This window comes from Salvelinus namaycush, chromosome 1, assembly GCF_016432855.1.
Source record: "Salvelinus namaycush isolate Seneca chromosome 1, SaNama_1.0, whole genome shotgun sequence".
In the NCBI taxonomy this organism is placed as follows: domain Eukaryota; kingdom Metazoa; phylum Chordata; class Actinopteri; order Salmoniformes; family Salmonidae; genus Salvelinus; species Salvelinus namaycush.
Genome location: NC_052307.1, coordinates 15,780,071 through 15,807,874, shown reverse-complemented (window position 1 = coordinate 15,807,874; position 27,804 = coordinate 15,780,071). Strand labels below are relative to the sequence as shown.

Sequence of the window (27,804 nt, the reverse complement as noted above, 5' to 3'; positions counted from 1 at the left end):
CTATCTGTAAATCGGGAGGCGGATGTGGGCATGCTGGTGGTCCAACAGCCTTGGCACCGACACAGTCTCGTAGCCTTTGCCCAGCATCTGCTCTTTAATGCAGGGTGGGTGGATGTCGTTGACCAGGTACTCCAGAGACTGCAGGCTGCTGCTCAGCACCGATGTGTTGCACAGCTGGCTCTTACTGGGCAGGCTGCAGCACAGGCCTCCCCCACTCCCGCTGTCCATGGCGGGGTAGTGGTGATGGTGGTGGGGGTGGTGGTGGTAGCCCATCTCCCTGTGGCCCCCCGTAGCTGGTCCTCCTGTGGTGGTCCTCAGGAGCTCCTGGTGGGGGTTGTAACAGTCACTGTCAGGGGTGACCAGCACGCTGTTCCAGGGCGGGGCAAAGTACTGGCCCACAGAGAAGTTGCCATGCATCCCCATGCAGTTCAGAGGGGAGGAGCTGACCTTGTCCAGGCACCCCCCGCTGCCAACGCCCCCCGTCAGGTGGTAGGGTCTGGAGGAGGAGGAGGACGACGACGACAACACCTGGGCCTTGGCCATAATCCCCCCTCCCCCCGGGGCACCACAACTTTCAGGGGACTTACTGATGGCCCCTCCTCCCCCACTGCCCCCACTGTACATGCGAAGCACAGCCTGTTGTTGTTGCTGCTGCTGTTTCTGCCACAGGATGTAGTCCATACTGTCCGAGTACACCCCGGCCTTCATGGCCTCGCCACTGTGGGCCGCCAGCGGCAGCCCCGCTCCTGTGTACACCAGGTTAGGCTGGGGCGCAATGCTGCCCACATAGCCGCCCCCTGAGGAGCCAGAGGAGATGCCCATGACACCCCCCGCACCCTGCTTGGAGGGGCTGGGGTTGGTGGAAGGTGCGGTGGAGGAGGTGGCCCCCTGGCACACTTGCTGCAGAGCCTGGGCCTGGCAGTGCTGGTTTATCTGATAGATGATGCTCTGGATGGAGGGAAGATTGGACTGGGAGAGGGGCTGGGCCAGGCCTCGCCCCCCTGTCACGGGGATCATAGAGCCGGCCACAGTGACGTTAGGGGGCACCGAGCGGGAGAGGGCAGGGGCTTCAGGGGGCTTCGAGGACCCCGTGTGGTACACCATCTGGCCGTGGCCATTGGCTAAAGTGCTACTGCTAGGGGGCGGGTACGGGGCCACAGCTATTTGGGCTGGGGAGAGCTTAGTCCGTCTGCCTTCCGAGTTCTTGATGATGCCCTTAGTGGGGCCGAAGGGGGAGGGTGAGGAGGCATTGACAATGGCCAGGAGTCCTGTGTAGCCGCCGGTGTGGAGGTGTGGGTAGGGGCTGTAGCGCTGGCTACCTGTGGTGTCAAAGCCATTCACAGTCCGGTTAAGGTGCTTGTGCTGGGGGACCCTGATGTTGGTGGGGAAGATCTTGATGGACAGCGGGCTGCTCTGCATCTTCTGGGCGTAGGCATCCAGCTCAGCCACACTGGGGTAGCGGGGAGAATGCATGGGAACCACCAGCTCACCTGCAAGACAAAGAGAGAGACACTGGAGTGAGAACAAGGGACAGAGCTAACCAACATGTGACCAAGTAATACATCACCACAGGGAACATCAAACTAATACCTCACCACAGGGAACATCAAACTAATACATCACCACAAGTATAACTACAATGGTTCACAATTTTTAAATATATTTTAATGAGACCATGTTGAATAACTAGAGAGAACTGTGATGACTGCTGATAAACTACTGCTGGGAATCTCTGAATTGTAACGTTTAGATCTAAGTTGTAGTATAGGGGAGTAACCACAGATTGAATTTGAACACATTAATATAGTCATATACGTACACATCTCTATGGGAGTAACACTAGCTAGATATTCTGCCTGGTACCAGAATTACACTCTCATAACCAAGCTCATGTGTCACGCACAACTGAAACTAGTGGTTGTAGTGGGGCTATGCTACCTGAAGTACCTGCAGCCATTCCAACCCCCAAAATTAAATTCCACAATGTTGGAGTCCGCTCACACAAAATACTTTGATTGGCCTTTACTCAGGTAGGAAGAGTTTAACCGACATGAGTAGAGGTGGCAGGCAGCAAAATGTCCATACAAAAAATAAAACGTGTCAGTGTTGGGGGGTGGTGTACCATGGCGATATTGGATTCAAACGACATTATTCAGACAATTTCATGGCTAATTAACTACGTCCGACAAAAAGTGGCGTCAGGGAAAATAACTAAATTGACCAACGATAAATCAACTGCCACCAATGACTCACAACCTCTTCAAAAATGTGATTTTTATGCAAAAGCTAACAAAAAAAAGCACCAAAATGAGAAGCCAAAGAATCAGTCAACGAATGTTTTGGAAACCTGAGGAGTGTCGAGGGTAGGGGATGTGTGAGCGGGACTTACTCCATATAATTTCCTATCACAAAGTCATGTTAAAGAGACTCCATAGCTAAGCAGTCACAACTCTAATTTCTCCGCTCCCATTACTGATACCATGGAGAGTTCATTTCTACAATGCAATGGGCCTTCAACTATGAAAATTATTCAATCTGCAAGATCCATATCATAAAGGAAATAAAGTGGGAGTTAAAAAGCAGGGGGGAGGGCATAGTATTATTGTCTGTGAATTTTCAATGCCAAATGGAAGATGCTTTTTAAGCGCAGTCCCTTTGCTCCGACTACAAGAGGAGCCTATTAAATGCTGTATGTCGAAGTAAAACATTGATGGTTCAAGACAAATATATTAGGCCTATATATCACAACCTTTTCAATAGTCAATGACAGATATATCAGACTCCAGCATCACAATTGGTCCTAAATAAGACAAGAGACAATGGATTAAAAAAACACAATCCTATGTTTATGGCTGTAAATTAACTGATCACAATGTAATGAGATGGAACTGTCATACACAGTGTACAAAACATTAAGAACACCTTAATATTAAGTTGCAGGTGTATGACTAACTCCAAATATGTCTGAGTTTCCTGATAAGGACACTGTACATATGTATGAATGTCCTAATACAGACACCGTACAGATTACAAGGACACTGTACATGTCCGAATCTGGACTTGTACATAAAGGACCATAGGCATCCAGATCAGTGGGTAGCAGGACCGGGGCTGCCTGACTGGGACACAACCCTCCCTGGTGACAGCAGTGGTGGCACCATGCTTTGATGTTCCCATGATCTTTGATCATCACATGGTTTAAATGAGGAGAGATACTCAGCTTTGGCATATCAATGACCTGTGCCGCCCCTCGCACTCCCATAATTTCTCCTAATTACTGCCACATGAGAAAAAATACAATAAAAAAAAAACTTGCCAGAAAGAGCCAGGATTTTTAATTTTCTTTTTAAAGGTGGCTAATTCCCATTTCTTTCTGGTGACCGAGTCCATATTTTCCACACCTGACTGCTGTGCCGTCTTTTTCCCTCCTGCAGAAACCTAGACTCATTCTATGAGATCAGGCTGGCCACAGAGAAACGCCCCACTACTCCCTCTCTCACCCGTTGTTTGTCAACAGGCAGAACCTATCTCAGCCCCACAAAGGCGGAGGAGTAGAAGGATGAGGAGTAGAAAGATGAGGAATAGAAGGAGGAGTAGAAGGATGAGGAGCAGGAGGTGGAGTAGAAGAATGAGGAGGGGTAGAAGAATGGAGGTGGTAAATTAGTGTCTGTGCTCTTTCTGATTCTAATTGCCTACAATAATTTATTTGTTGCAGAGTTTGTGACACACACAATTCTCTGCGTCATTCTCCCGTTCTCTCGATTTCTCTGTTTCTCTCTCCCCTCTCATTTGTGCACAAACACGCTCGTACACACACACGCCCACAAACACTTTGATGTGGTGTTTGATGTGCATGGCCAGGGTCTCTTCATCGGTCTTCTCCCAGGAGGAGCAGTATGTCAGGATAAGTAAACTAAGGCCATGGAGAAAGGACACTGCCTGGCGGTGTTCAGGCCAGATCTGCAGCTTTGCGGGACTTATTGGCTCTGGCTGCAGTAGATCACAGTGCTGAGCAGCAGAGTAAAGATGGTACTGGCTGATAAACACCCTCTGAAGCACCCACCCACTGCATCCTCCCCCTACTGCCTCCCCACAGGGCTAGGGGTTTCCTGCACACACACACACACACACACACACACACACACACACACACACACACACACACACACACACACACACACACACACACACACACACACACACACACACACACACACACACACACACACACACACACACGCACGAGCTCCAGCTGCTCCTGCTCTCTGCTGAAATGTAGGGCAAGAACGACAACAGGTGCCTGGGCGGGCGACTGCCTCCTGGGCTAAATGCTTCACACTCGCTTCATTTCAACACCTGACAGCCCTGTACGGATTAATTACTTCCCCTGGGGATGGAAGAATAAACTTTTTTCTCTTCTTCAGAACGAGGCATGAGGCGACGACCGGCACTCTCACGTGTACATCTGAAACAGCGTCACAGAACAGAAGAAATACAGGAAAGACCAACACGGCTTTATAGCAAAATGCTACGACTACCACTCTCCAAACCATCACTTCAATGACTATCCAACCCCGATACCACAAGATTAAACTACCTGAAGTGAAGAGAAGTGGCATTGCCGGGTGCAGCTAGTGGTGGTGAGAGCCTGGCTGGGCTCCCACGCCAGGGTGAGGAGATGGCAGGGAGGCAATTAACGGGCTGACCTTCGCCCTTAACCACCCAGCGCCTGGCACACAATGCCCATGTGTCAGAGCGGGCACATCTCTAAATGCCATCGCTCATTAGTGCCAAGCACCCGAGTAAGAGGCGCAATGTGTGTGTATGTTAGTGTATGTTAGTGTATCTGCTGATGTAAAAAGGGCTTTAAAAAGACATTTATTTGATTGATTCACGGGTTGCCCGCAGTCCCCATGGTTATATCCACAGGGTGGGCGGGTTTAGGGTCATTAAATATTGTGTGGGTGACGGGCAGGTTGAATAAAGAGAAAACACATACCTTAAAATCCAATTTACACAAGACCACCTACTCTTTCCATGGCATAGACTGACCAGGTGAAAGTGGTAATCCCTTATTGATGTTACTTGCTAAATTAACTTAAAATCAGTGTTGATGAAGGGGAAGAAGCAGAGGAGACAGGTTAAAGAAGGATTTTCAAGCCTTCAGACAATTGTGACATGGATTGTTTCCCATGTGTATCAAGAATGGTCAACCAACCCAAAGGACATCCAGCAAACTTGACACAACTGTGGGAAGCATTGGAGTGAACATGGGCCAGCATCCCTGTGGAACACTTTTGACACCTTGTAGAGTCCATGCCCGACAAACTGAGGCTGTTCTGAGGGCAAAAGTGGGTGCACGCTCGGTCTCTCCTGAGATGTCCTAGCACTTACCTTCAGATGGGAAGTCCTCCCTTCAGCAACAATCTCTTGGTGTCCAACCCACACTTATACATACGTTTGTTTTTTTAGTTGTGTTCGTTTCAACATCACGTACAACCTGATTTCCCCCCCTAATCGATATCAGTGATTTATAGCTACTTGTCAAAACAACAGTGTTTCTGATGCTTGTGCAGTTTATAAGGAGCTTGTTTAAAAAATACAAGTAATGTGATTATTGTGGCAGATGTTTGTGTACATAGCACATTTTATCTGAGGTTTTTCCTTCATTATTTTAGGCTATCTGGCATTAGTGCATAAGCCTAATCTTTAGGGCCTATAACTGTACGCTAGCTAAATAGCCTACACCCCAATTATCAAATGCTTTTGGGAACAGGCAGAAAAAGTTAGTCGATCCACGAGTCAAAAAGGACAATGTTGGAGTTTAATTCAATAATAGAAAAGCAGCGAAATGGAGAGTGGATGATAGCAGTGTGTGTTATGTGTGATGGTTGTGAGGCGCTATACAAATCGACAGTCACAAGACGGGGACTTTAAATAGGCCTATGGCACATCAGTGAACTGTAGCCTACTGTGCAGATGGGTTAAATGGAAACTGAAATCTGAAAACTGACTGTAGGTCTATAACCTCTCACATAGCCTTGCAGTAAAATTGTACACCAAATGCAGGCTACATTTTTTTGTGGAGAAACATGATTTCTTTCTTTCAGCATCATCAGAGAATGCAAATGCGCAGTTAGGTACACTACATGATCAGAAGTATGTGGACACCTGCTCAAACATCTCATTCCAAAATCAAGGGCATTTATATGGAGTTGGTCCCCCCTTTGCTGCTATAACAGCCTCCACTCTTCTGGGAAGACTTTCCACTAGATGTTGGAACATTGCTGCAGGGAATTGCTTCCATTCAGCCACAAGAGCATTAGTGAGGTCGGACACTGATGTTGGGCGATTAGACCTGGCTCGCAGTCGGCGTTCCAATTCATCCCAAAGGTGTTCGATGGGGTTGAGGTCAGGGCTCTGTGCAAGCTAGTCAAGTTCTTCCACACAGATCAACAAACCATTTCTGTATGGACCTCACTTTGTGCATGGGGGCATTGTCAAGCTGAAACAGGAAAGGGCCTTCCCGAACTGTTGCCACAAAGTTGGGAGCACAGAATCATCTAGAATGTCATTGTATGCTGTATCATTAAGATTTCCCTTCACTGGAATTAAGGGGCCTAGCCCAAACAATGAAAAACAGCCCCAGACCATTATTCCTCCCACACCAAACTTTACAGTTGGCACTATGGTAGCGTTCTCCTGGCGTCCGCCAAACCCAGATTTGTCCGTCGGACTTCCAGATGGTGAAGCGTGAGTCATCACTCCAGAGAACGCGTTTCCACTGCTCCAGAGTCCAATGGCGGCGAGCTTTACACCACTCCAGCCAACGTTTGGCATTGCGCATGGTGATCTTAGGCTTGTGTGCGGGTGCTCGGACATGGAAACCCATTTCATGAAGCTCCCGACGAACAGTTCTTGTGCTGATGTTGTTTCTAGAGGCAGTTTGGAAATCGGTAGTGAGTGTAGAAACAAAGGACAGATTGTTACGTGCTACAGCACTCGGTGGTCCCGTTTCGTGAGCTTGTTTTGCCTACCACTTCGGGGCTGAGCCGTTGTTGCTCCTAGACGTTTCCCCTTCACAATAACAGCTCTTACAGTTGACCGGGGCGGGTCTACCAGGGCAGACATTTGACAAACTTTGTTGGAAAGGTGGCATCCTAAGACGGTACCACGTTAAAAGTCACTGAGCTCTTCAGTAAGGCCATTCAGGTACCAATGTTTGTTTTTGCATTTACTCCCCGGGCCCTAAACGAAAGAAACAGAGACGAACAGAGAAGAAAAAAATATCTCTGACCAGCACACCACTAGTGTCTGTGTGTACCACTACTGAGAGAGCGAGAGAGAGATGGCAGAGCTAGGGATAAACTACAGCATGGTGAGATGGAATTGAAGAGAACAGGACTGAACAGCAGAGGGCCTTTCTCAACAGGGCCTTTAATAACACAAAGCAGAAACACAAAGTGGCTGTAACTGTTCTTCCATTGGTTTTGGTGACATGGAGCTCACCAAGGGCATCGTCCTTCGAGTGCCCTGTGCCGTCTTTGGGGTTGCTGTGTGTGTGTGTGTGTGTGTGTGTTGCCCAATCCTGAACACTCAATTAACACTCCTTTAATCAGACAGCGGTACTCTGAATTCTGATTAACAAATTTTCTGTGTGTGGGGGTGGAGGAGGGAAGGATGTAGGAGGCAAGGTGGGAGGAGGGAAGGAAGGATGGGGTGGGGGGTGGGGTCCACTGGGTATGATGAGGTCCACTGGGTGTGATGAGGTCCACTGGTTACGATACAGCAATAAAGAGAACTGGGAACGGGATTAGACTAAACAAATCCCTTAAATTCGGTGCACTTCTAAGTGAGGGGTCAAATTGTGTTGATCACAAGAAGCAGTGGCAGACGGAGTGAGCAGGAGAGCGTGGAGTTAGGTTAGTTGGAGGCAAAGAAGGGAGGGAGGGATGGAAGGAGAGAGGGAGGGAAGAAAGATAGGAGGAAAGGAGAGAGACGCGGAGTCAGAGGGAGTGCAGTATCAAATTCAGAGCAGCATAAAACTGCTTGGCATTCTAATTAGTGGCTTAATTGAATATTCACAGGAATAAGCCAGAAAGAACTGGATGAAATCCTCTCCTTCCTTGCTTCCATTTATTAGAGCTCCAAACGTTCTAAAATCAGGAGCAGGTTGGGGATATTTCTAGTTATTATGAGAAGCCAACGAGTCACACATCAAATCAGAGCATCTGGTATTTTCTCACTCAGGCACAAGCCAGTATCAATGTGGTGCTTACTTTACACGTTCATCTATCCCCTCTTTTATCCTACACCAACAAAGCCAAAGGAAATGTCCTTGTTTAAAAAAAGAGGGTAAAATACTAGGTGGTTGGGATGTTTGCAATTATGTCTTCACAGAATGATGAACACATAACATGCATTAGCTATAACCAAATCAAAAGAGGCTGTGAGGACGAGAGGGTTAGGTAAAATACAACAGGAGCTGATTTGTAGGTAGGTAGGGGGAGAGGGAGAGAAAGATGAAAGAAAACACAGGGTCAGCCACAGTGCAACATCCACCAGGTTCACCGGCGTTAACCTGTTCTCCAGAGACGAGTCGCTGCTGTTAAATGTGCATGAGCTGTCAGCACCATTGAGGGCCACAGAGGACATTAGCCGCTGCAGCCCCGTCACCCTATAAACCACAATACTTTTAGGCCAAGCCATCCTAATCTACTTTTTTCCATTTCCACCATGCTGTTGCATATTCAATCTGTCCTCCCTCCCTCCACGGAGCGAGCAAGCAACGCTTTGCCCTTTCCACCTCATTGTTATGGAGCTATTCAAGTTAATAATTAATGGCTAGAATGGCCTTCCAATCCTTCATGCCCGAATCACTTACTTTGGAAAAAGTTTTACTTGCTTAAATGTATTGCCATTCGGGAATTGACAGATTTGAAAAAGCATTGTTGCGAGGGGACACCCTTGACCCGTGCCTATTGTTGGGTCCTCGGCTAAATAGAATCAGGGTCTATGACATCCCCCCCCCCCCCCCCCCCCCTTGTTACCAACGCCAGACAAAAGCAGGGCTGTGAAAGGAAGCGCAGGCCAGGGGGTGGAGGGAGGAGCCAGAGGCGGCACGCTAAACAATACCTGCCTTGTGCTAATGGAGGTGTCATCTGGCACATGGCTGATTAGTCAACGATTACAGGCCGGTCCTCGATTGCCGTGACAACTGCTGCAATGCACAATGGGCCCTGATAGAGCCAGCTGTTAGGTCCTCTGCAATTAACCCTGCATCCCTGTCGTCTCCGGCAGTGCGCCACCTCTAATTGACTATTGGGCACACAAAGCAGGGGCTGTAGGCCAGACCCCCCCCCCCCAGCCAGAGGTAAAAACTATAATAATAGCTGTCCTGCCGACTCGGCCACCAGTCAATCAAATGTCTGGCTCCCCTGCCGGAGCTTCCGGAGGAGAGAGAGATGGAGAGAGAGAAAACTGAATGGAAGAGCTTGCGTGAGCCAGCTATCAACAGGGCACAGTTGCCTGGCGGGGGTGGGGGACATGCTGATTATGCCCTCAGCCAGGGAAACGAATTCAAGTGCATGTGGGGGGAAATGAGAGTCCCACTGCTTGCTTTGCTCAGCATCAGGAAAAAAACATCCCAGGTACACTCATCTATCTCAGTTAATCACAAGGTTGATTGTTACACTGAACAAAAATATAAAAGCAACATGTAAAGTGTTGGTCCCATGTTTCATTAGCTGAAATAAAATGTTCCATATGCACAGAAAGCTTATTTCTCTAAAAAACATATTTGTTTACATCCCTGTTAGTGAGCATTTATCATTTGCCAAGATAATCCACCCACCTGAAAGGTTTGGCATATCAAGAAGCTGATTAAACAGCATGATCATTACACAGGTGCACCTTGTGCTGGGGACAATATAAGGCCACTCTCAAATGTGCATTTTTGACAAACACCACAATGCCACAGATGTCTCAAGTTTTGAAGTGAGCATGCAATTGACATCCTGACTGCAGGAATGTCCACCAGAGCTGTTGCCAGAGAATTGAATGTTCATTTCTCTACCATAAGCTGCCCCCAACATCATTTTAGAGAATTTGGTAGTACTTCCAACTGGCCTCACAACCGCAGACCACGTGTAACCACACCAGCCCAGGACCTCCACATCTGGCTTCTTCACCTGCGGGATCGTCTGAGACCAGCAGCCCAGACAGCTGATGAAACTGAGGAGTATTTCTGTCTGTAATAAAGCCCTTTTGTGGGAGAAAAAACGAATTCTGATTTGCTGGGCCTGGCTCCTCAGTGGGTGGGCCTGGCTCCCAAGTGGGTGGGACTATGACCTCACAAGCCAACCCATGGCTGTGCCCCTGCCCAGTCATGTGAAATCCATAGATTAGGGCTTAATGATTTGTTTTTGTTATTGACTGATTTCCTTATATGAACTGTAACTCAGTAAAATTTTTGAAATTGTTGCATTTATATTTTTGTTCAGTATATTATATATATATATACACACTGTATATATATTTTAGAGGGTAGATCAGCTTTATTGCAGATAGATTGTGGCTTTAATGTAATTGTCTATATCATTTCCAATCCCCCATATAGATATCTCTATATATTGTTTTTTATTATTTTTTTGTAAATATATGTATTATTTTATATATACAGTACCAGTCAACAGTTTGAACACACCTACTAAGCTCCAGGTGGTATCTGATTTTAAGTACATTGGCATCATACTTGATTCCAACCTCTCTTTTAAAAAGCAAGTGAAAAAGTTAATTAAAATAACCAAGTTCACCCTAGCTAATTTCAGATTTATACGAAATTGTTTGACTACAGAGGTAGCAAAACTGTACTTGATACTCCCCCACTTAACATACTGCTTGACTAGTTGGGCCCAAGCTTGCTGTACAACATTAAAACCTATTCAGTCTGTTTACAAACAGGCTCTCAAAGTGCTTGATAGGAAGCCCAATAGCCATCATCACTGTTACATCGTCAGAAAGCATGAGCTCCTGAGTTGGGAAAATCTTGTGCAATACACCGACGCATGTCTTGTATTCAAGATCCTAAATGGCCTGGCTCCCCCTCCACTCAGTACTTTTGTTAAACAGAAAACCCAAACATATGGCAGCAGATCCACAAGGTCTGCCATGAGAGGTGACTGTAAATTTCCCTTAAGGAAAAGCACCTTTAGTAAATCTGCTTTCTCTGTGAGAGCTTCCCATGTCTGGAATACACTGCCATCAGACACACATAACTGCACCACATATCACACTTTCACAAAATGCATGAAGACATGGCTAAAGGTCAATCAGATTTGTGAACATAATCCCTAGCTGTGAATTGCCGCTTTCCACGTTGTCTGTTGTCTGTAGCTTGTGAGGTGTGGAAATACTTTGTTGCTTTTATGAATTTGTCTGGCTGCTTTTTGTTCTATGTTGCTCTGTCTGTATGCTATGTCTTGCTTGTTCTATGTTGCTCTGTCTGTATGCTATGTCTTGCTTGTCCTATGTTGCTCTGCGTGTGCTCACTGCTCAATGACTGTCTATATTGTAATTGTTTTTAATAACCTGCCCAGGGACTGCGGTTGAAAATTAGTCGGCTGGCTAAAACCGGCACTTTTACTGAAACGTTGATTAATGTGCACTGTCCCTGTAAAAATAAAATAAACTCAAATTCAAGGGTTTTTCTTATGACTATTTTCTACATTGTAGAATAATAGTGAAGACATCAAAACTGTGAAATAACACATGGAATCATGTAGTAACCCAAAACGTGTTAAACAAATCAAAATACATTCTATATTTTAGATTCTTCAAAGTAGCCATCCTTTGCCTTGATGACAGCTTTGCACACTCATGGCATTCTCTTAACCAGCGTCATGAAGTAGTCACTTGGAATGCATTTCAATTAACAGGTGTGCCTTGTTAAAAGTTAATTTGTGGAATTTCTTTCCTTCTTAATGTGCTTGAGCCAATCAGTTGTGTTGTGACATGGTAGGGGTATTATTTAAAATATATACATTTTACATTCATTTAACTAGGTAAGTCAGTTAAGAACAAATTCTTAATTTCAATAACGGCCTAGGAACAGTGGGTTAACTGTATTGTTCAGGGGATTTTTACCTTGTCGGCTCAGGGATTCGATCTTGCAACCTACATAGAAAATATATATATTATATAAAATATACACACACACACACACACACACACACACACACACACACACACACACACACACACACACACACACACACACACACACACACACACACACACACACACACACACACACCACACACCACACACGTATATAAATATATATACAGTTGAAGTCGGAAGTTTACATACACTTAGGTTGGAGTCATTAAAACTAGTTTTTCAACCACTCCACAAATGTCTTGTTAACAAACTACAGTTTTTGCAAGTTGGTTAGGACATCTACTTTGTGCAAGACACAAGTAATTTTTCCAACAATTGTTTACAGACAGATTATTTCACTTATAATTCACTGTCACAATTCCAGTGGGTGAGAAGTTTACGTACAGAAGTTGACTGTGCCTTTAAACAGCTTGGAAAATTCCAGAAAATGATGTCATGGCTTTAGAAGCTTCTGATAGGCTAATTGACAATTTGAGTCAATTGGAGGTGTACCTGTGGATGTGTTTCAAGGCCTACCTTCAAACTCAGTGCCTCTTTGCTTGACATCATGGGAGAATCAAAAGAAATCAGCCAAGACCTAAGAAGAAAAATTGTAGACCTTCACAAGTCTGGTTCATCCTTGGGAGAAATTTCCAAACGCCTGAAGATACCACGTTCATCTGTACAAACAATAGTACGCAAGTATAAACACCATGGGACCACGCAGCCGTCATACCGCTCAGGAAGAAGACGCGTTCTGTCTCCTAGAGATGAACGTACTTTGGTGCAAAAAGTGCAAATCAATCCCAGGACAACAGCAAAGGACCTTGTGAAGATGCTGGAGGAAACAGGCACAAAAGTATTTATATCCACAGTAAAACGAGTCCTATATCAACATAACCTGAAAGGCCGCTCAGCAAGGAAGAAGCCACTGCTCCAAAACCGCCATAAAAAAGCCAGACTACGGTTTACAACTGCACATGGGGACAAAGACTGTACTTTTTGGAGAAATGTCCTCTGATCTGATGAAACAAAAATAGGATTGTTTGGCCATAATGATCATTGTTATGTTTGGAGGAAAAAGGGGAAGGCTTGCAAGCCGAAGAACACCATCCCAACCGTGAAGCAGGGAGGTGGCTGCATCATGTTGTGGGGGTGCTATGCTGCAGGAGGGACTGGTGCACTTCACAAAATAGATGGCATCATGAGACAGGAAAATTATGTGGATATATTGAAGCTACATCTCAGAACATCAGTCAGGAAGTTAAAGCTTGGTCGCAAATGGGTCTTCCAAATGGACAATGACCCCAAGCATACTTCCAAAGTTGTGGCAAAATGGCTTAAGGACAACAAAGTCAAGGTATTGGCCATCACAAAGCCCTGACCTCAACCTATAGAAGATTTGTGGGCAGAACTGAAAAAGCGTGTGCGAGCAAGGAGGCCTACAAACCTGACTCAGTTACACCAGCGCTCTCAGGAGAAATGGGCCAAAATTCACTCAACTTATTGTGGGAAGCTTGTGGAAGGCTACCTGAAACGTTTGACCCAAGTTAAACAATTTAAAGGCAATGCTAACAAATAGTAATTGAGTGTTTGTAAACTTCTGACCCACTGGGAATGTGATGAAAGAAATCTACTATTTTTGACATTTCACATTCTTAAAATAAAGTGGTGATCCTAACTGACCTAATATAGGGAATTTTTACTAGGATTAAATGTCAGGAATTGTGAAAAACTGAGTTTAAATGTATTTGTCTAAGGTGTATGTAAACTTCCGACTTCAACTGTGCATATATTTTTATATTAATTCAACTAGGCAAGTCTGTGAAGAACAAATTCTTATCTACAATGATAGCCCACCCCGGCGAAGCTGGGCCAATTGTGTGCCGCCCCAATCACAGCCGGATGTGATACAGCCTGGATTCAAACCAGGGACTGTAGTGATGGCTCTGCACTGAGATGCAGTGCCTTTGACCGCTGCGCCAGCCCTATTTGGTAAAAGACCAAGTCCATATTATGGCAAGAACAGCTCAAATAAGCAAAGAGAAACGACAGTCCATCATTACTTTAAGACATGACGGTCAGTCAATACAAAAAAATATGAAGAACTTTGAAAGATTTTTCAAGTGCAGTCGCAAAAACCATCAATCGCTATGATGAAACTAGCTCTCATGAGGACCGCCACAAGAAAGGAAGACCCAGAGTTATCTCTGCTGCAGACGATAAGTTCATTAGAGTTACCAGTCTCTGAAATTGCAGACCAAATAAATGCTTCACAGGGTTCAAGTGTAATATTCTTGTTAGAACCGAGTATTGAGTTATTTGTTATAATTAATTGGTATTAGATTTAAAAGGTGATTGAATTGCTCCCGAATTGTAATGTTAATGCATTTCTTTTGAAGAAATATTTCTTTAATGTATAAGTGAATAGGTTGGTTTACTTTTAAGTTGGGAGAAAAAGCTGGGAGGAAAAAGAGGGAGAGAGACGTTGAGAAAAGGATGGACGTTACATTATGACCGTTGGTGAAGAAAAATGATAAAAGACGTTAAAAATAGAACAAAACCCATACCTACCGAGTTTAAGGGAAATACTGATTTTATTTTATAAGAGAGTTGTTATAATTTTGTTAAGACTGAGTAAAGACTGAAGCTACCATCTCATCGTGGAGGTATTTGACAGCCTTGAGGTTAGCCTAGCATCGTGTGACACCGAGAGAGAATTGCTTGGGAAAGATTAACGAGTTCATGTTCCCATGGGATTTCGGTTACTGCTAAAGAGTACTGTCTGCATTGATAGCTGTGCTCGCTGTGGATCTTGTGAGGAAACCTGCAAGGTACTGCCATCCTTCACTGAGGGAATATCTATGAGTAGTGAGTAACCACAACGGTGGGGTGCTTCTGGACTTTATGTGTGTCGTCATTTTTTTGAGCTCCAACACGCCAACGGGGTTAAGCAAGCTTGAAACAATTTGGACATGGGTTGTGCACGACTCATTGGGGTTTATTATTTACTATTTATTTTGATGTGGTGCTTTGAAAATGTAATAATACACATCTTGAACCTTATGTTGCCTTGGTGGAGTCATTTACTGTTTCAATTTAATTTAATGCATGGGAAAGTATATCCTTATACAAAAACAAAAATCTATAATCATTCCATCTGAAGTTAAAACCCTATTTGTCATCACCCTAGATAGTTTACAATAGGGATTCTTATTGGAGATGTCCTTCTCACCTAACATCCCATGCTGTTGAGATATTCTACGTAAGTTAATATCGTGAAAGTCAAATTCGAGACTGGTGAGAGGGTTACACAAGTAACAGACATCTCAACATCAACTGTTCAGAAGAGACTGTGAATCAGGCCTTCATGGTCAAATTGCTGAAAATAAACCACTACTAAAGGACACGAATAAGAAGAAGAGACTTGCATGGGCCAAGAAACACGAGCAATGGACATTAGACTGGCGGAAATTTGTCCTTTGGTCTGGAGTCCAAATTGGAGATGTTTGATTCCAACAACCGTGCCTTTGTGAGATGCGGTGTGGGTGAAAGGATGATCGCCGCATGTGTATTTCCCACCGTAAAGCATGGAGGAGGATGTGTTGCATCAGATGACCTGGCCTCCACAATCCCCCAACCTTAACCAAATTGAGATGTTTTGGGATGAGTCGGACCGCAGAGTGAAGGAAAAGCAGCCAACAAGTGCTCAGCATATGTGGGAACTCCTTCAAGACGGTTGAAAAAGCGTTCCAGGTGAAGCTGGTTGAAAATGCCAAGAGTGGGAAAGGCTGTCATCAAAGCAAAGGGTGGCAATTTGAAGAATCTCAAATATAAAACATATTTTGATTTGTTTAACACTTTTTGGGTTACTACATGATTCTATGTGTGTTATTTCATAGTTTTAATGTCTTCACTATTATTCCACAATGTAGAAAATAGTAAAAATTAAGAAAAACCCTTGAATGAGTAGGTGTTCTAAAACTTTTGACCGGTAGTGTATCTGTACTGTTAGTTCCTCTATTTCATTTTTTAAGATAAAAACAATTTAGGTTAAAAGAGTTTGTTTTAAAAGATGAGTATTGAATTGCATGGCTGATTTGGTTAATTACTTGCTTGGAGATGACATCTAAAAGATTTGGTATGTAGGCTAGCTATAATTGTTCAGATTCTTATGAAAGTTCATGATGACAAAGATATCTTGAATTATGATTGTGATGCATAGGCCTACAAAACAGTACTTGCAGGAAAATAAGTCAGCCTCACCCCACCCCCATCTGCGAACTCCCTGTCTCTGATGGCTACTCGACTAGTAACAGAAATATAGATCTCCCCTCTGATCTATCACAGCCAGCTACAGAACCATGGCGCTATGTCAAAAATGGATTTAGACATTAAAAAGTAAAAAAACAAAACAACTCATATGACTCCTAATTGTTATCTTTAATTTCAAAAAGGTCATTCTCACCTCAAATCCAATCAAATAATTTCCTGGCAAATGTTGGATTTGCTTCCTTCCTTCAGCCTCCTGGCACTGATCACCTCAGGCTCAGGCCTATGAGAGCAACTTCATTGTCATAAATTAGCTTCAACAACTGTAGCCAAGAATTTTCTCCTCATATTTGCATTATTTTCCACTAAAACATTGATACATATCGCTACATACAGTTATTTCGTTAAATATTTCGACCCCTTCACTTTTTGTTACCTTACAGCCTTATTCTAAAAAAAAAAATGTTTCCCCCCTCATCAATCTACATACAATACTCCATAATTAAAAAGCAAAAACTGGTTTTTAGACATTTTTGCAAGTTGATATCTTTTTTTTACTGAAATATGACATTTACATAAGTTAGCAGACCCTTTACTCAGTGCTTTGTTGAAGCACCTTTGGCAGCGACTACAGCCTCGAGTCTTCTTGGGTATGGTGCTACAAGCTTGACAAGTGTATTTGGGGAGTTTCTCCCATTCTTCTCTGCAGATCCTCTCAAGCTCTGTCAGATTGGATGGGGATCGTTGATACAGATATTTTCAGGTCTCTCCAGAGATGTTTGATCGGGTTCAAGCTCGGGCTCTGGCACGGCCACTCAAGGACATTCAGAGACTTGTCCCGAAGCCACTCCTGTGTTGTATTGGCTGTGTGCTTAGGGTCATTTTCCTGTTGGAAGGTGAAACTTCATCCCAATCGGAGGTCCTGAGTGCCCTGGAGCAGGTTTTCATAAAGGATCTCTGTAATTTGCTTTGTTCATCTTTCCCTCGATCCGGACTAGTCTCCCGGTCCCTGCCGCTGAAAAAAAGCGTTCAATCTTGGTTTCATCAGACCAGAGAATTTTGTTTCTCATGGTCTGAGAGTCTTTAGGTGCCTTTTGGCAAACTCCAAGCGGGCTGTCATGTGCCTTTTAATGAAGTGACTTCCGTCTGGCCACTCTACCATAAAGGCCTGATAGGTGGAGAGATGGTTGTCCTTCTGGAAGGTTCTCCCATCTCCACAGAGGAACTCTGGAGTTCTGTCAGAGTGACCATCGGTCAGGGAGGTGACCAAGAACCCAAGGCTCTTCTCCACCGATTGCTCAGTTTGGCCGGGCGGCCAGCTCTAGGAAGTCTTGGTCGTTCCAAACTTCTTCCATTTATAGAATGATGGCCAGTGTTCTTGGGGACTTTCAATGCTGCAGACATTTTTTGGTACCCTTCCCCAGATCTGTTTCTCGACACAATCCTGACTTGGAGCTCTATGGATCTCATGGCTTGGTTTTTGCTCTGACATGCACCGTCAACTGTGGGACCTTATATAGACAGATATGTGCCTTTCTAAATCATGTCCAATCAAGTTGTAGAAACATCTCAAGGATGATCAATGGTAACAGGATGCACCTGAGCTCAATTTCACTTCTCATGGCAAAGGGTCTGAATACTTATGTAAATAAGGTATTTCTGTTTTCTATTTTTAATACATTTGAAAACATTTCTAAAAACCTGTTTTAGCTTTGTCATTATGGGGGATTGTGTGTAGATTATTGAGGATTTTAAAAATGTAATCCATTTTAGAATAAGGCTGTAACGTAACAAAATGTGGAAAAAGTCAAGGGGTCTGAATACTTTCCGAATGCACTGTATATAGTTATATAGTGACGTCCATTGTTTTTATTTTCTATTTGGTATTTATCGCTATACCCAGACGTTAATCAATCAACTAATTTGTTGGTTTGATGTAGCAACATGCCTTTAATGGGCTGTAGGGGAAATGACTGAAGATTGATTGATTCTGAAGGAGTTCCCTGTGCACAGGGCCTAGCACACATACAAAATCCTGTTTATAACAGATTATCCAAACCACCCCTCTCCAGTTGAACCTTACTTCCTCTAGTAGCTAGCACTGTGCATCATTTTAGAAGAGTCTGGATTTTCTCCCTCTCTCTACCTCCCATCTCTCGCTCTTGCACTCTCTCTCACCCAGAGTAAGTGAGTTCCTTTTGGGGTGCTTGCAGAGTGAAATCACCTTGTGGCGAACACTTTATTATCTGTAGTCAAAGCGTCACCACAAATAGCATTCTACACACACGTGTCACTTCCCATTTGTCTGCGCTCAGGCTGCATTAGCAGAGCCCCGGCCGAGCCCAGAGCAGAGCCCCGGCCGAGCCCAAAGCAGAGCCCTGCAGACACCACTGCTACAATACTCAAGTGTTACCATTATTAGGATTATTATTAGACAGAGTAGTCCTAGTAACGCTGGTGGCCATGTCATAATGGTACCTTTATAGTGATTTTGTTATCCAGAGAGACCGTTTCCATATGTCACCACCACAAAATTCCTATGGCTGAGTTATTCAAATGAAGCTTTCTTGCTAAATATTTCTTGTTGTTGGTCATCTTAGCTCAGTGTTGTTTGTGCAGCATATGTCATGGACAGACTGTATAGAGGATAAACAGAGGTGTGTCTGAAATGGCACTCTATTCCATATGGGCCCTAGTAAAAAACACAGCACTATATAAGGAATAGGGCTCTGGTCAAAAGTAATGCACTATATAGGGAATAGGGTGCAATTTCACATGCAGCCAAATAGTAAAAAAAACTCCCCACATTTAAAAAAGGAGGTCGCTGACTATCTTCAACAGTGATTCTAGTCCTCCATCTCCCGGGTTGAGCAGATAGCGAGACCAACAGAGAGAGACAGAGAGCTGGCCGAGCCGGTCCCCCTTTGTGTTGGCTGGGGAGGAGGAATGCAGGACGTCATGTCGGCTCTATTGTGGGACGGAGGCCCGTGTACCAAACAAACACCGAATCTGGGGCAACATGTTTACCCCCACAATTCACACGACCCCGATAAACAAAACAGGCCAAACAAAAAGAGCTATGCCAAAAAACAGGTGTCCAATTGAATTTTTAGAAAAATTTAAAAAATAACATTTACAATCTCACGCCGCCGGCAAAGCCCATAGACCCGACCTCATTTCAAGCACCGAGACACGCCAGTCTTTCTTTATTCACCAGCCTGTCCTTTGGTTAAAATGGAATGTACCCGAGGGGAGCCTGGGCCTGGTACAGTGCATGGTTCTGGAGGGGGGAGGGGGGGGGTATGGCATGGCGGTATGGCTGTGACGAGCCTGGCCACCCTCATTGTACACACAGCATGGTCTAGAAAGCAGAGCTTTATCAGCAAATACCCGAGTCAGTAGCACCAGCGAGTGGGGGGGGGGCTGTCATGCGTTGCGACTGGCACACCAGCCAATATTGTCATGTGTGATTAGGCCTGTGCTCACGAGCCCGTGAACTCATTCCTGTGGCATCAAAGTCACCCCAGCCCCCTTATCTCTTCCTCCCTCGTCTCTGTCCGTTTCTCTCCCACTCCGCCCAGCCCCCTCCAACACAATGTGCCCCCATTGCCCTGTTAGAAGCTGCGCTCCAGTGCCCAGGGACACAGAGCCAACATTCAACATCAACCCAGACTGGTTTTCATTTCCAAAACAGTAGTGTTGGCCTTTATATACGCTAATGATCCCTGATCTCACACACACACAAGCATGCACTGGGGCACTAGTTTCAATCACAACACACCTCTCCAGATGATAGCCCTGATAAATAGGAACAAAAGGAGGCTCTGTGTAAAGCCACACACACCAGCTATATCATCTATGATGACAACAAGGCACCTCTTCTGTCCTGGCTGCTGTCTTTCAATAATATTTGCGACTGTGCTACACTATTTCCTCAAAATTGCTACACAAGGGGAGCAGAGCCGGCGGCATGCACACACAAACACACAGCACCCATCCTCCACAAACTCAAGTAACCCAGAGTTTGAGTACGGGACCTGAGGACTGGAGATTGTAGGAGCACACAGAGCCAGAGACAAGAGGCAGGCAGGCAGGCAGGCAGGCAGAGCAGCAGAGGGAGAGGAGGGAAGGCCGGCTCTGGGCAGGACTGTCAGACTGGAGAAGGCCTGCAGGTAAATGGGAGAAGGCACCCACAGGCTGCCTGAGGCAAAAGCCCAGGCCCTTCTGTTCTATCATTTAGGAGACAAGTCCTCCACTGATTCCCAATTAATTATTAACGCTGTACAGACAACAAGGCCCTCCACCAGCGGGGGAGACACACAGAGAGAGACAGAGACAGAGACAGAGAGAGACAGACATACCTTTAATGACTCAATGCAGGTCAGAAAGGAAACTTCCAATCTGGATGGATACCGGTCTGGATATATGCATAAGGAGAAATTGAGTGTTCTCTCTACATAAATCCTTCTGTCACTTAAAAGCACAGTGTGGTTTGGATGGATGACTCGTTTTAGCCCTTAGGGATCCACAGAGCAGTAGTGACAGCCAGGGTCAGCAAGAACACTCACATCTGACACAGCTACTGTACACTGCTGTAGTCATGATACCTCAGATGGCCAACCCCCTTACACATGCACACAATACAGTGAGGTAAGAGTATTACAGCATTGTTAATTATCCACATTTTGATGAAGAAAGAGTCCTTCCCTTGGCAGTGATAGGCTGCCATATCTCAGCGACAATAGAATGTCACAGCCAGCACACAGTGATAGAATGTGTTACTGCCCTGCACCTGCGATACCAAAATGCCATCTAGCTGGGAACGGGGAGCCTACAGTACATTTCCAAACCAAGTCCCAGTGTGGCCAAAACTAGAGTGGTGGCCTGCTTTCTGGAGCCTCACTGCCCTATGAAGAAACACCACCCCCACGCCACCGCCACCGCCGTGCCCCATAAACAGACGGTAGAGGGCAGAGCGAAGGGGCATGGCACTGTGAGATGCAGCCTGCCGGAAATTATCTTCTGAGTGCCAGCCCTGAGATGCCCGCCACCCTCCTGGCACAATGGAGTGCCAGTGGGCATGAGACAGGCTGCTGGTGCGTGTACTGTATTTCCAGACTGTGTCCATCCACCAAACCACCCACCCAGGTTCAAATAGTTGTTTTCTTTCAAACATATTTGAGTGCTTGATCGCGATTTGCACTTTTGGGACTATTCCATTAGTTCCATGGCGCCAGGCAAGCGTCAATCGAGCGCAGGTGAAGTAGTTACATCATGATTTTTTACATTTGTTTTATTTATGTGAGTAGCTGTTACACTTAGTGGTACTGAGGGGGTGTGGCATGGAACGCTTGGCTGTCAATCACCTCTCACTTTGAGAAAGGCCACTTTAACAGCTCTCCCTGTTCCCTAACGCGGAATAAATGGAATAATGATGGCGGCCGGCCATGTGCAGTGAGTCTGTGGAATTCCAAACGGGAGATGGAAGAGGCAGTTCAATCAGTGGGGAAAGGTCAAGTGCATGCAAATTCTCCCCGGGTACACTGCTCCTCCCCTCTCTCCTCCTCTCTACATTTCCACTCCAGTCCTCTCTCCCTCCGGGCTCAAAGGCTATCAGGGAAAAGGTTGTCATTTCTGCTGCCACATTTAAGTATTCTACAGAAAACCTTTCCCTTTTTCTCCCCATAACAGGCTGTGGAGGTATCCGATTGGATATGGAAAGGTAATTCTACTGTCATGTTTACCTCTGGCTCAAACACCAGAGAGAGAGTGGTAGATAGGGTGCTTTTTCAGACACAGACTATTCCCTATATAGTGCACTACTTTTTGACTTTGAGGGCCAATAGAATATCAGCATAGAAATAGATTTTCATAAATGTATTTCCTGTTCTAGCCATTCTATGTCTATGGATACCAGGCATGTAGTGAACCTAGGATATCAGCATAGAACTAGATGATTAGAATGGACATTACCATTCATTTTGACACATTCTAGTTATTCTATTTCTACTGATGCCATAGAAACCCTCTGTGCACCTCCATGATTGGCTCTCGAGGCCTGCTGGATGATGATATCAGCGTGCCTTCTGGACGTGGGGTAGAATCAGGGCCTGCTGTTGGCTAGAGGCACGACACAGATTGAGCCGAAAGTCTGATCCAATCAGGGGGCAGACACAGGAGCGTCTGTGACATGTGCGGTCTAACAAGGGCAGGACCTACGGCGGACTGACCGGGGAAAGAACCCACGACGTGCAGATCCCAATCTGACAGGGCCGGCACAACCACGCCATATTGATAGCCACGAGCGTCATGGTCACTCCTGCTGATCTTGCCGACATCAAACAAACCATACGATGAAATAAGAGAATAAAATGACCTGGACAGTGAACACATTCTCACATTCTTATCAAATTGTTACATTCTTATCAAATTGTTACATTCTCAAATTCTCATCAAGTTGTTACATTCTTATGTTGGTGAGATGAGAAGTTGACCTGCTGTAGAGAGTACAGTAGCCTCTGTCTGGGACTATAAAAAGGTTCTATCCTCTCCTCCAAATGAATGGCTGCTGAGCTGTGGTCCCTCCTGACCAGCCCCCTTAAGGGCCCTACACACGCTTTCAAACAGAGCTACGGAGCGTCAAATACGGTGTGTAGCGGCCTTTCGTTGGGGCCCTCAGCTTCTCTCTTAGCCCTCAGCTACACCCTTCTCTGTCTACACCTCCCTATTTAGAGAGAGGCCGGTTCCACAACCATGAAGGGCTAGGGACCTGAAGGCTGAGGGGTGAGAAGAATAAGCCTAGGTGCCTGGGGACTGGAAACTACGTTCAGTGGCATCCCTCTCCCCCTACAGGCCCAGGGCCTTCCCTCTCTCTCCTCTGACTGGTCTCGGTGCCCTCTCTCTGGGGGAGAACGGCCTGAAGAGAGACACTGGCTCCACTGCCGTGTCCTCCCCTGCTTCTCACGAAGTGCCGCGTATAGTGGCAGACGTGATGGGGAGGGGAGGACGGGAAGGGGGGTGCTACAAATGTCCCATAAGGGGAGATTTAATAAAAAATGACAGGTCCTGGTGTGCGGATAGTGCAGCACCATACACAGGGAATTTGGGCACGCTGAAAGCAAATGCCTATGATTTATAATTTAAGTAATTCCTCCCCACTCTTAATTCCACGGCCAGAGAGCAAGAGAAGAGATTTTTTTTTAAATCTAAAGGCCCCAGTGAGGCTAATCCAATAGGATATTTTTAAAGGTCCAGTGCAGTCAAAACCTAGATATTTCAGTGTTTTATATATATTTCCACACTATGAGGTTGGAATAATACTGTGAAAATGGTGATAATGCCCTTTTGGTATAAGAGCTGTTTGAAAAGACCACCTGAAATTTTTGCTGGTTTTGGTGGGATGGAGTTTTGGCCTTCCATGGTGACGTCACCATGCGGTAAATTAGTTAGACTACTAATAGAAAGGGAGGTTCAAACCTCTCTGCCAATGACAGCTACATTTCAGTTTTCCCCTCCCCACCCAGACAGTCCTAGCCAAATTTTTTCTTGAGAAATTGCCCTTTGCTAAGAGCTATTTTTATTTATTTTAGACCATTTTAACTGAAAACAATCACAGTAAGGTATTTAATTGTTACCCAGAAAACATTTGATATCGAGATAAAAATGGCTGCATTGGACCTTTAAAGGCAGGGAGTCAATGTCATTTTAAAAAGCCAGTCTCTCGCTCTCGTTCTCCCCCCATCGCTCTCCCACTCCCCATCTTTCTTTTCTTCTCTACATCCCGCTCTCCCGCTTCCCATTTCTTTCTCTCCCTCATCACCCTCTCTTCATCTCTCTCGCTCTCCTGGCCCAGATGCAGAGCAGACTGTGATAATGGAAACATCCCTCTCTTTCCGCCTCCCGTTTCTCCCACTAAGCTCTATGCGCTCGGGGGAAATTGATTGTCTGGCGAGCCGATCTGAACTCTTCCCGCTGATGGCGAAGCCAGTTAAGTCCTTTTTTATTGAGGGTATGAGGGATTTTTAATGGGAGTCGCATCAATGAACTGTGCAGCTGCTCAGCATCGCTGCCCCCCTCACCCACCACCACCCCCTCACCATCCCCCCACTCACTGCTTTTCTGCAAAGGACAGCAGATGCAAATGGCAGAGCAGCTCACCTCTCCTGCCACTGCCAGGTAATAATCTCCCTCACATCCTATTTCTCTCTGTGAGGGGGTGGTGTCTGGCAGGCAGGTAGGCAGAGACAGGCATCACTCGGGCTACTAAGAGCCAGGGTCACTTTACCCCACAACCCCCACTCCTCCTCCCTCAGCTCAAACTGGGCCAGAGGGTGATCAATCGACGGGGACCTAGCTTTGCACGAAGGAGCCCAGTGTGTGTGCCCACGATCCCCCTGGCCAAAGCTGACATCTGCCTCTCCGCACCCCTTTTGAGCCTGGCTGAACAATCCCCTCTCTCATTGAAGGGCCAGTGGCTGTAAAGTACAGTACAATGCTGAAATCCAACACTCAGTCTCACCTCCGCGGGACAGAAAGGAGGCCATTCTTCTCAAATCCACTCATTATATATGACCACAGTGGTAATCTTTCAATCAAAGGGTTTAACAGGTGGAGAGAGAAAGAGAGAGAGCACGAGAGAGAGACTGTTATTTTTCTCTATTGATTCCATCTGACTCCCACTGGCTGCTCTTCAATAAGAGGCCTGAGGAGGAAGTGGGCTAATCCTGTCCAAATTGGAGGGAGAAGGAATCGATTAAGACAGCCATTGCCTCCCTCTTTTTCTCTTACTCTCCATTTCTCCCCTCTGACTCATTCTCACAGCCCTCCCTCTTTCTTCTCTGTCTCTCTCACTTTCTGGAAGCTCATTAGGGAACCTGGCTGGAACTCATGCCAACAGTACCTGTTCCATTCCCATGGAACCAGGACACACACCCCTTTGATCTCAACCTTGGCACATACTTGAAAAACATACACACACGTAGATCTGAACAAAAGCAACACTGACCTTGTCCTCTCATTCCCCTTTGACAGTTGAACCAATCATGTGTATTACATGGGGGTGTGTGACACTTACCCCTCAGGCTGAGGTGTCGCGCTTGTGTCGCCTCACTAGCTAGCTTGACGTGGCGCAATCGGCTAAGACGCTTGAGGAGGGCAGTCATGTGAGTTTGGGAGGCAGAGGTCCCTAGTTCAGGCCAGGTATGTGGTAATTTATTTACTGTGTTGAAAATGTATTTCTCTGAAGCTAGCTGGTTGTTGTACTCCCATCTTGAGTCTTGGTTCACGTTACTGTAAAATAAAAACAATTGGTTCTCGTGATATGTATTCTATGTAAAACTATACGATCACATTGTGTTATTATAGCCATGTCTGCCCTTTCATTTATGATTATGGCGAAGACAGAGCTGAAGGAATGCAAATTCATAATCGTCTGATTCTAACTTGAACACCTACGCTGTGTGCTTTATTGCCAGACTATAATAAATGGGGCAATTGCCTGAACCCGATGATCCTGTGTATGCCTGTGTCAGTCCTGCAAAGTAGCAACAGTCAAAAATCTAGGGGTTACACATGCAACAGGAAGATGTATACATAAGCGGGCCAGACCCACTAGTCGCGGTTAAATAGCGTCATGCGGATGTCCAACAGTATGTTTTTCTCTAGTGGAATTTTTTTATTTTACTACTAGTGATATGTTGTTGACAATTAGGGCTATTAGCAGGTGGAATTGTAACATGTTTAAGCTTTTGTAAACTGAGGTTGAAAATGCTAGGTTAACTCCTTCTCTCCATCCTCCTTCCCTTTTAAATCGGCTTGCCATGCAAACATAGGCCACTAAAGACTCTTGGAGCGTTCTATAAGCGGAACAGCCCCCTCCACCACCGACACACACACACAGAGGACAGTCTCATTCCACTAAAGGGCTAATCCCGAGGCTTCAGGGAAATTAGGCAGAAAGTCACCTTCCAGGGGAATACAGCAGCTTTCTTTAATCCTTAGCTGGTCCAAACTAGTTTCTTTCCCCTTCATTTCCATAACAACTTCATGGCCAGTCCCTTTATATACAGTATTTTATGAGGGGGACTTTTGGGGATTTTAGAACCCCACAAGGATAGAAGAACCAACACACACACGCACACCTACACAGTCACCGAGGGCCAGGGAGGCACGTTAAACTCTGCACAGTCAGCACAGTTAAACAGTCCCTCTATTCACAATGAGTAACAACATAGCAACCCCAAGGTCTCCCTCTACCAAATCAAATACATTGGGAAACCTAACAAAACTCCTGACCCTTCTTTGTATTGGACTCACATTTTCGGCTGAGGGCTTGAGGTGGCTCCAGGGCCTTGCTGACGCACAAGGGGTACTGGGAGGATGGGATTGGAGGGTTCTGCCTCCTCTGCAGGCAGGCCAGCATGGCAGGGGGGCGGGCGGACAACTACAACTGGGGGACTGCCAAGGCCAACCTGGGGGAGAGAGAGAGAGAGAGGGGGTTGAAGAAAGAATGTGAGAAAAGCAGGAGGATTTAGAAGAAGCAAAGCTCCATGGGCATGGAGGTCTGTGAAGTTCAGTGGTGGACTGGGACTGGCTCTATGCCACCTACAACTGTCTGCCTGCCTAGCAACTTGGACAGGGATAGCTCTATGCCACCTACAACTGTCTGCCTGCTTAGAAACTGGGACTGGAACTGGCTCTATGCCACCTACAACTGCGCTGGTCCGGGGGCAGCAGAGTCAGACAGGTTAGGAGGAGTAGAGTCCAACCTCTGACATTTATAAATAGGATGTCTGCTTGAGCCTGACTTCTGTCTATGGTGACTGCATTATCTATAGACAGCTAAATGGTAATGCTGAGAAAAGAGCAGTCTACCTGCAGAAAGTTAACATGGGACCACACTGGGAGAATGTCAGCAAAGGCCTGGGGGACCAAGATCCTAAAGTCCCCAAAGGTCCCCACAAAGATAGTAAAACAAGGAAAAGTCTTCCTCTTGGGGACATTTTCGATGTCCCCATGAGGACAAAGGCTGTTTTAAGGTTAGAGGTTAGAATTAGGGTTACAGTTAGGGTAAGGGGTTAGGAGTTAGGGTAAGGGGTTAGGGAAAATAGGATTTTGAATGGAAATACATTTTAGTTCCCCACAAGGATAGAAGAGCAAAACGTGTGAGTGAAAATGGGTTGGGTGTGCCAGCAGTGCATCAGGTCCAGTGATAGCACTAATCAATCTCCCCCTAGGCTAAACATATCCAGCTCTACCACCGCTCTAGAGGAACAGAGCCTCTCAAAAAGACCATCAGTGTGGAAACACAGAACACAACACGCACGCAGCCAGCCAAGATCACCTCCATCAAGGCCCATACACAGACCTGCAGGG

The 27,804-nt window shown here is 45.7% G+C and overlaps 1 protein-coding gene across 1 annotated transcript; it reads right to left on the bottom strand.

Moving 5' to 3' along the window:
* LOC120054027 (protein FAM222A-like) lies at positions 1–26,851 on the bottom strand. Its single transcript, XM_039001389.1, has 2 exons — positions 26,746–26,851; positions 1–1,490 (listed from the first exon to the last, which is right to left on the bottom strand). The coding sequence occupies exons 1-2, from the start codon at positions 26,849–26,851 to the stop codon at positions 1–3; spliced, it is 1,596 nt and encodes a 531-aa protein (XP_038857317.1).
* Between the last annotated feature and the right edge of the window lie 953 nt (positions 26,852–27,804).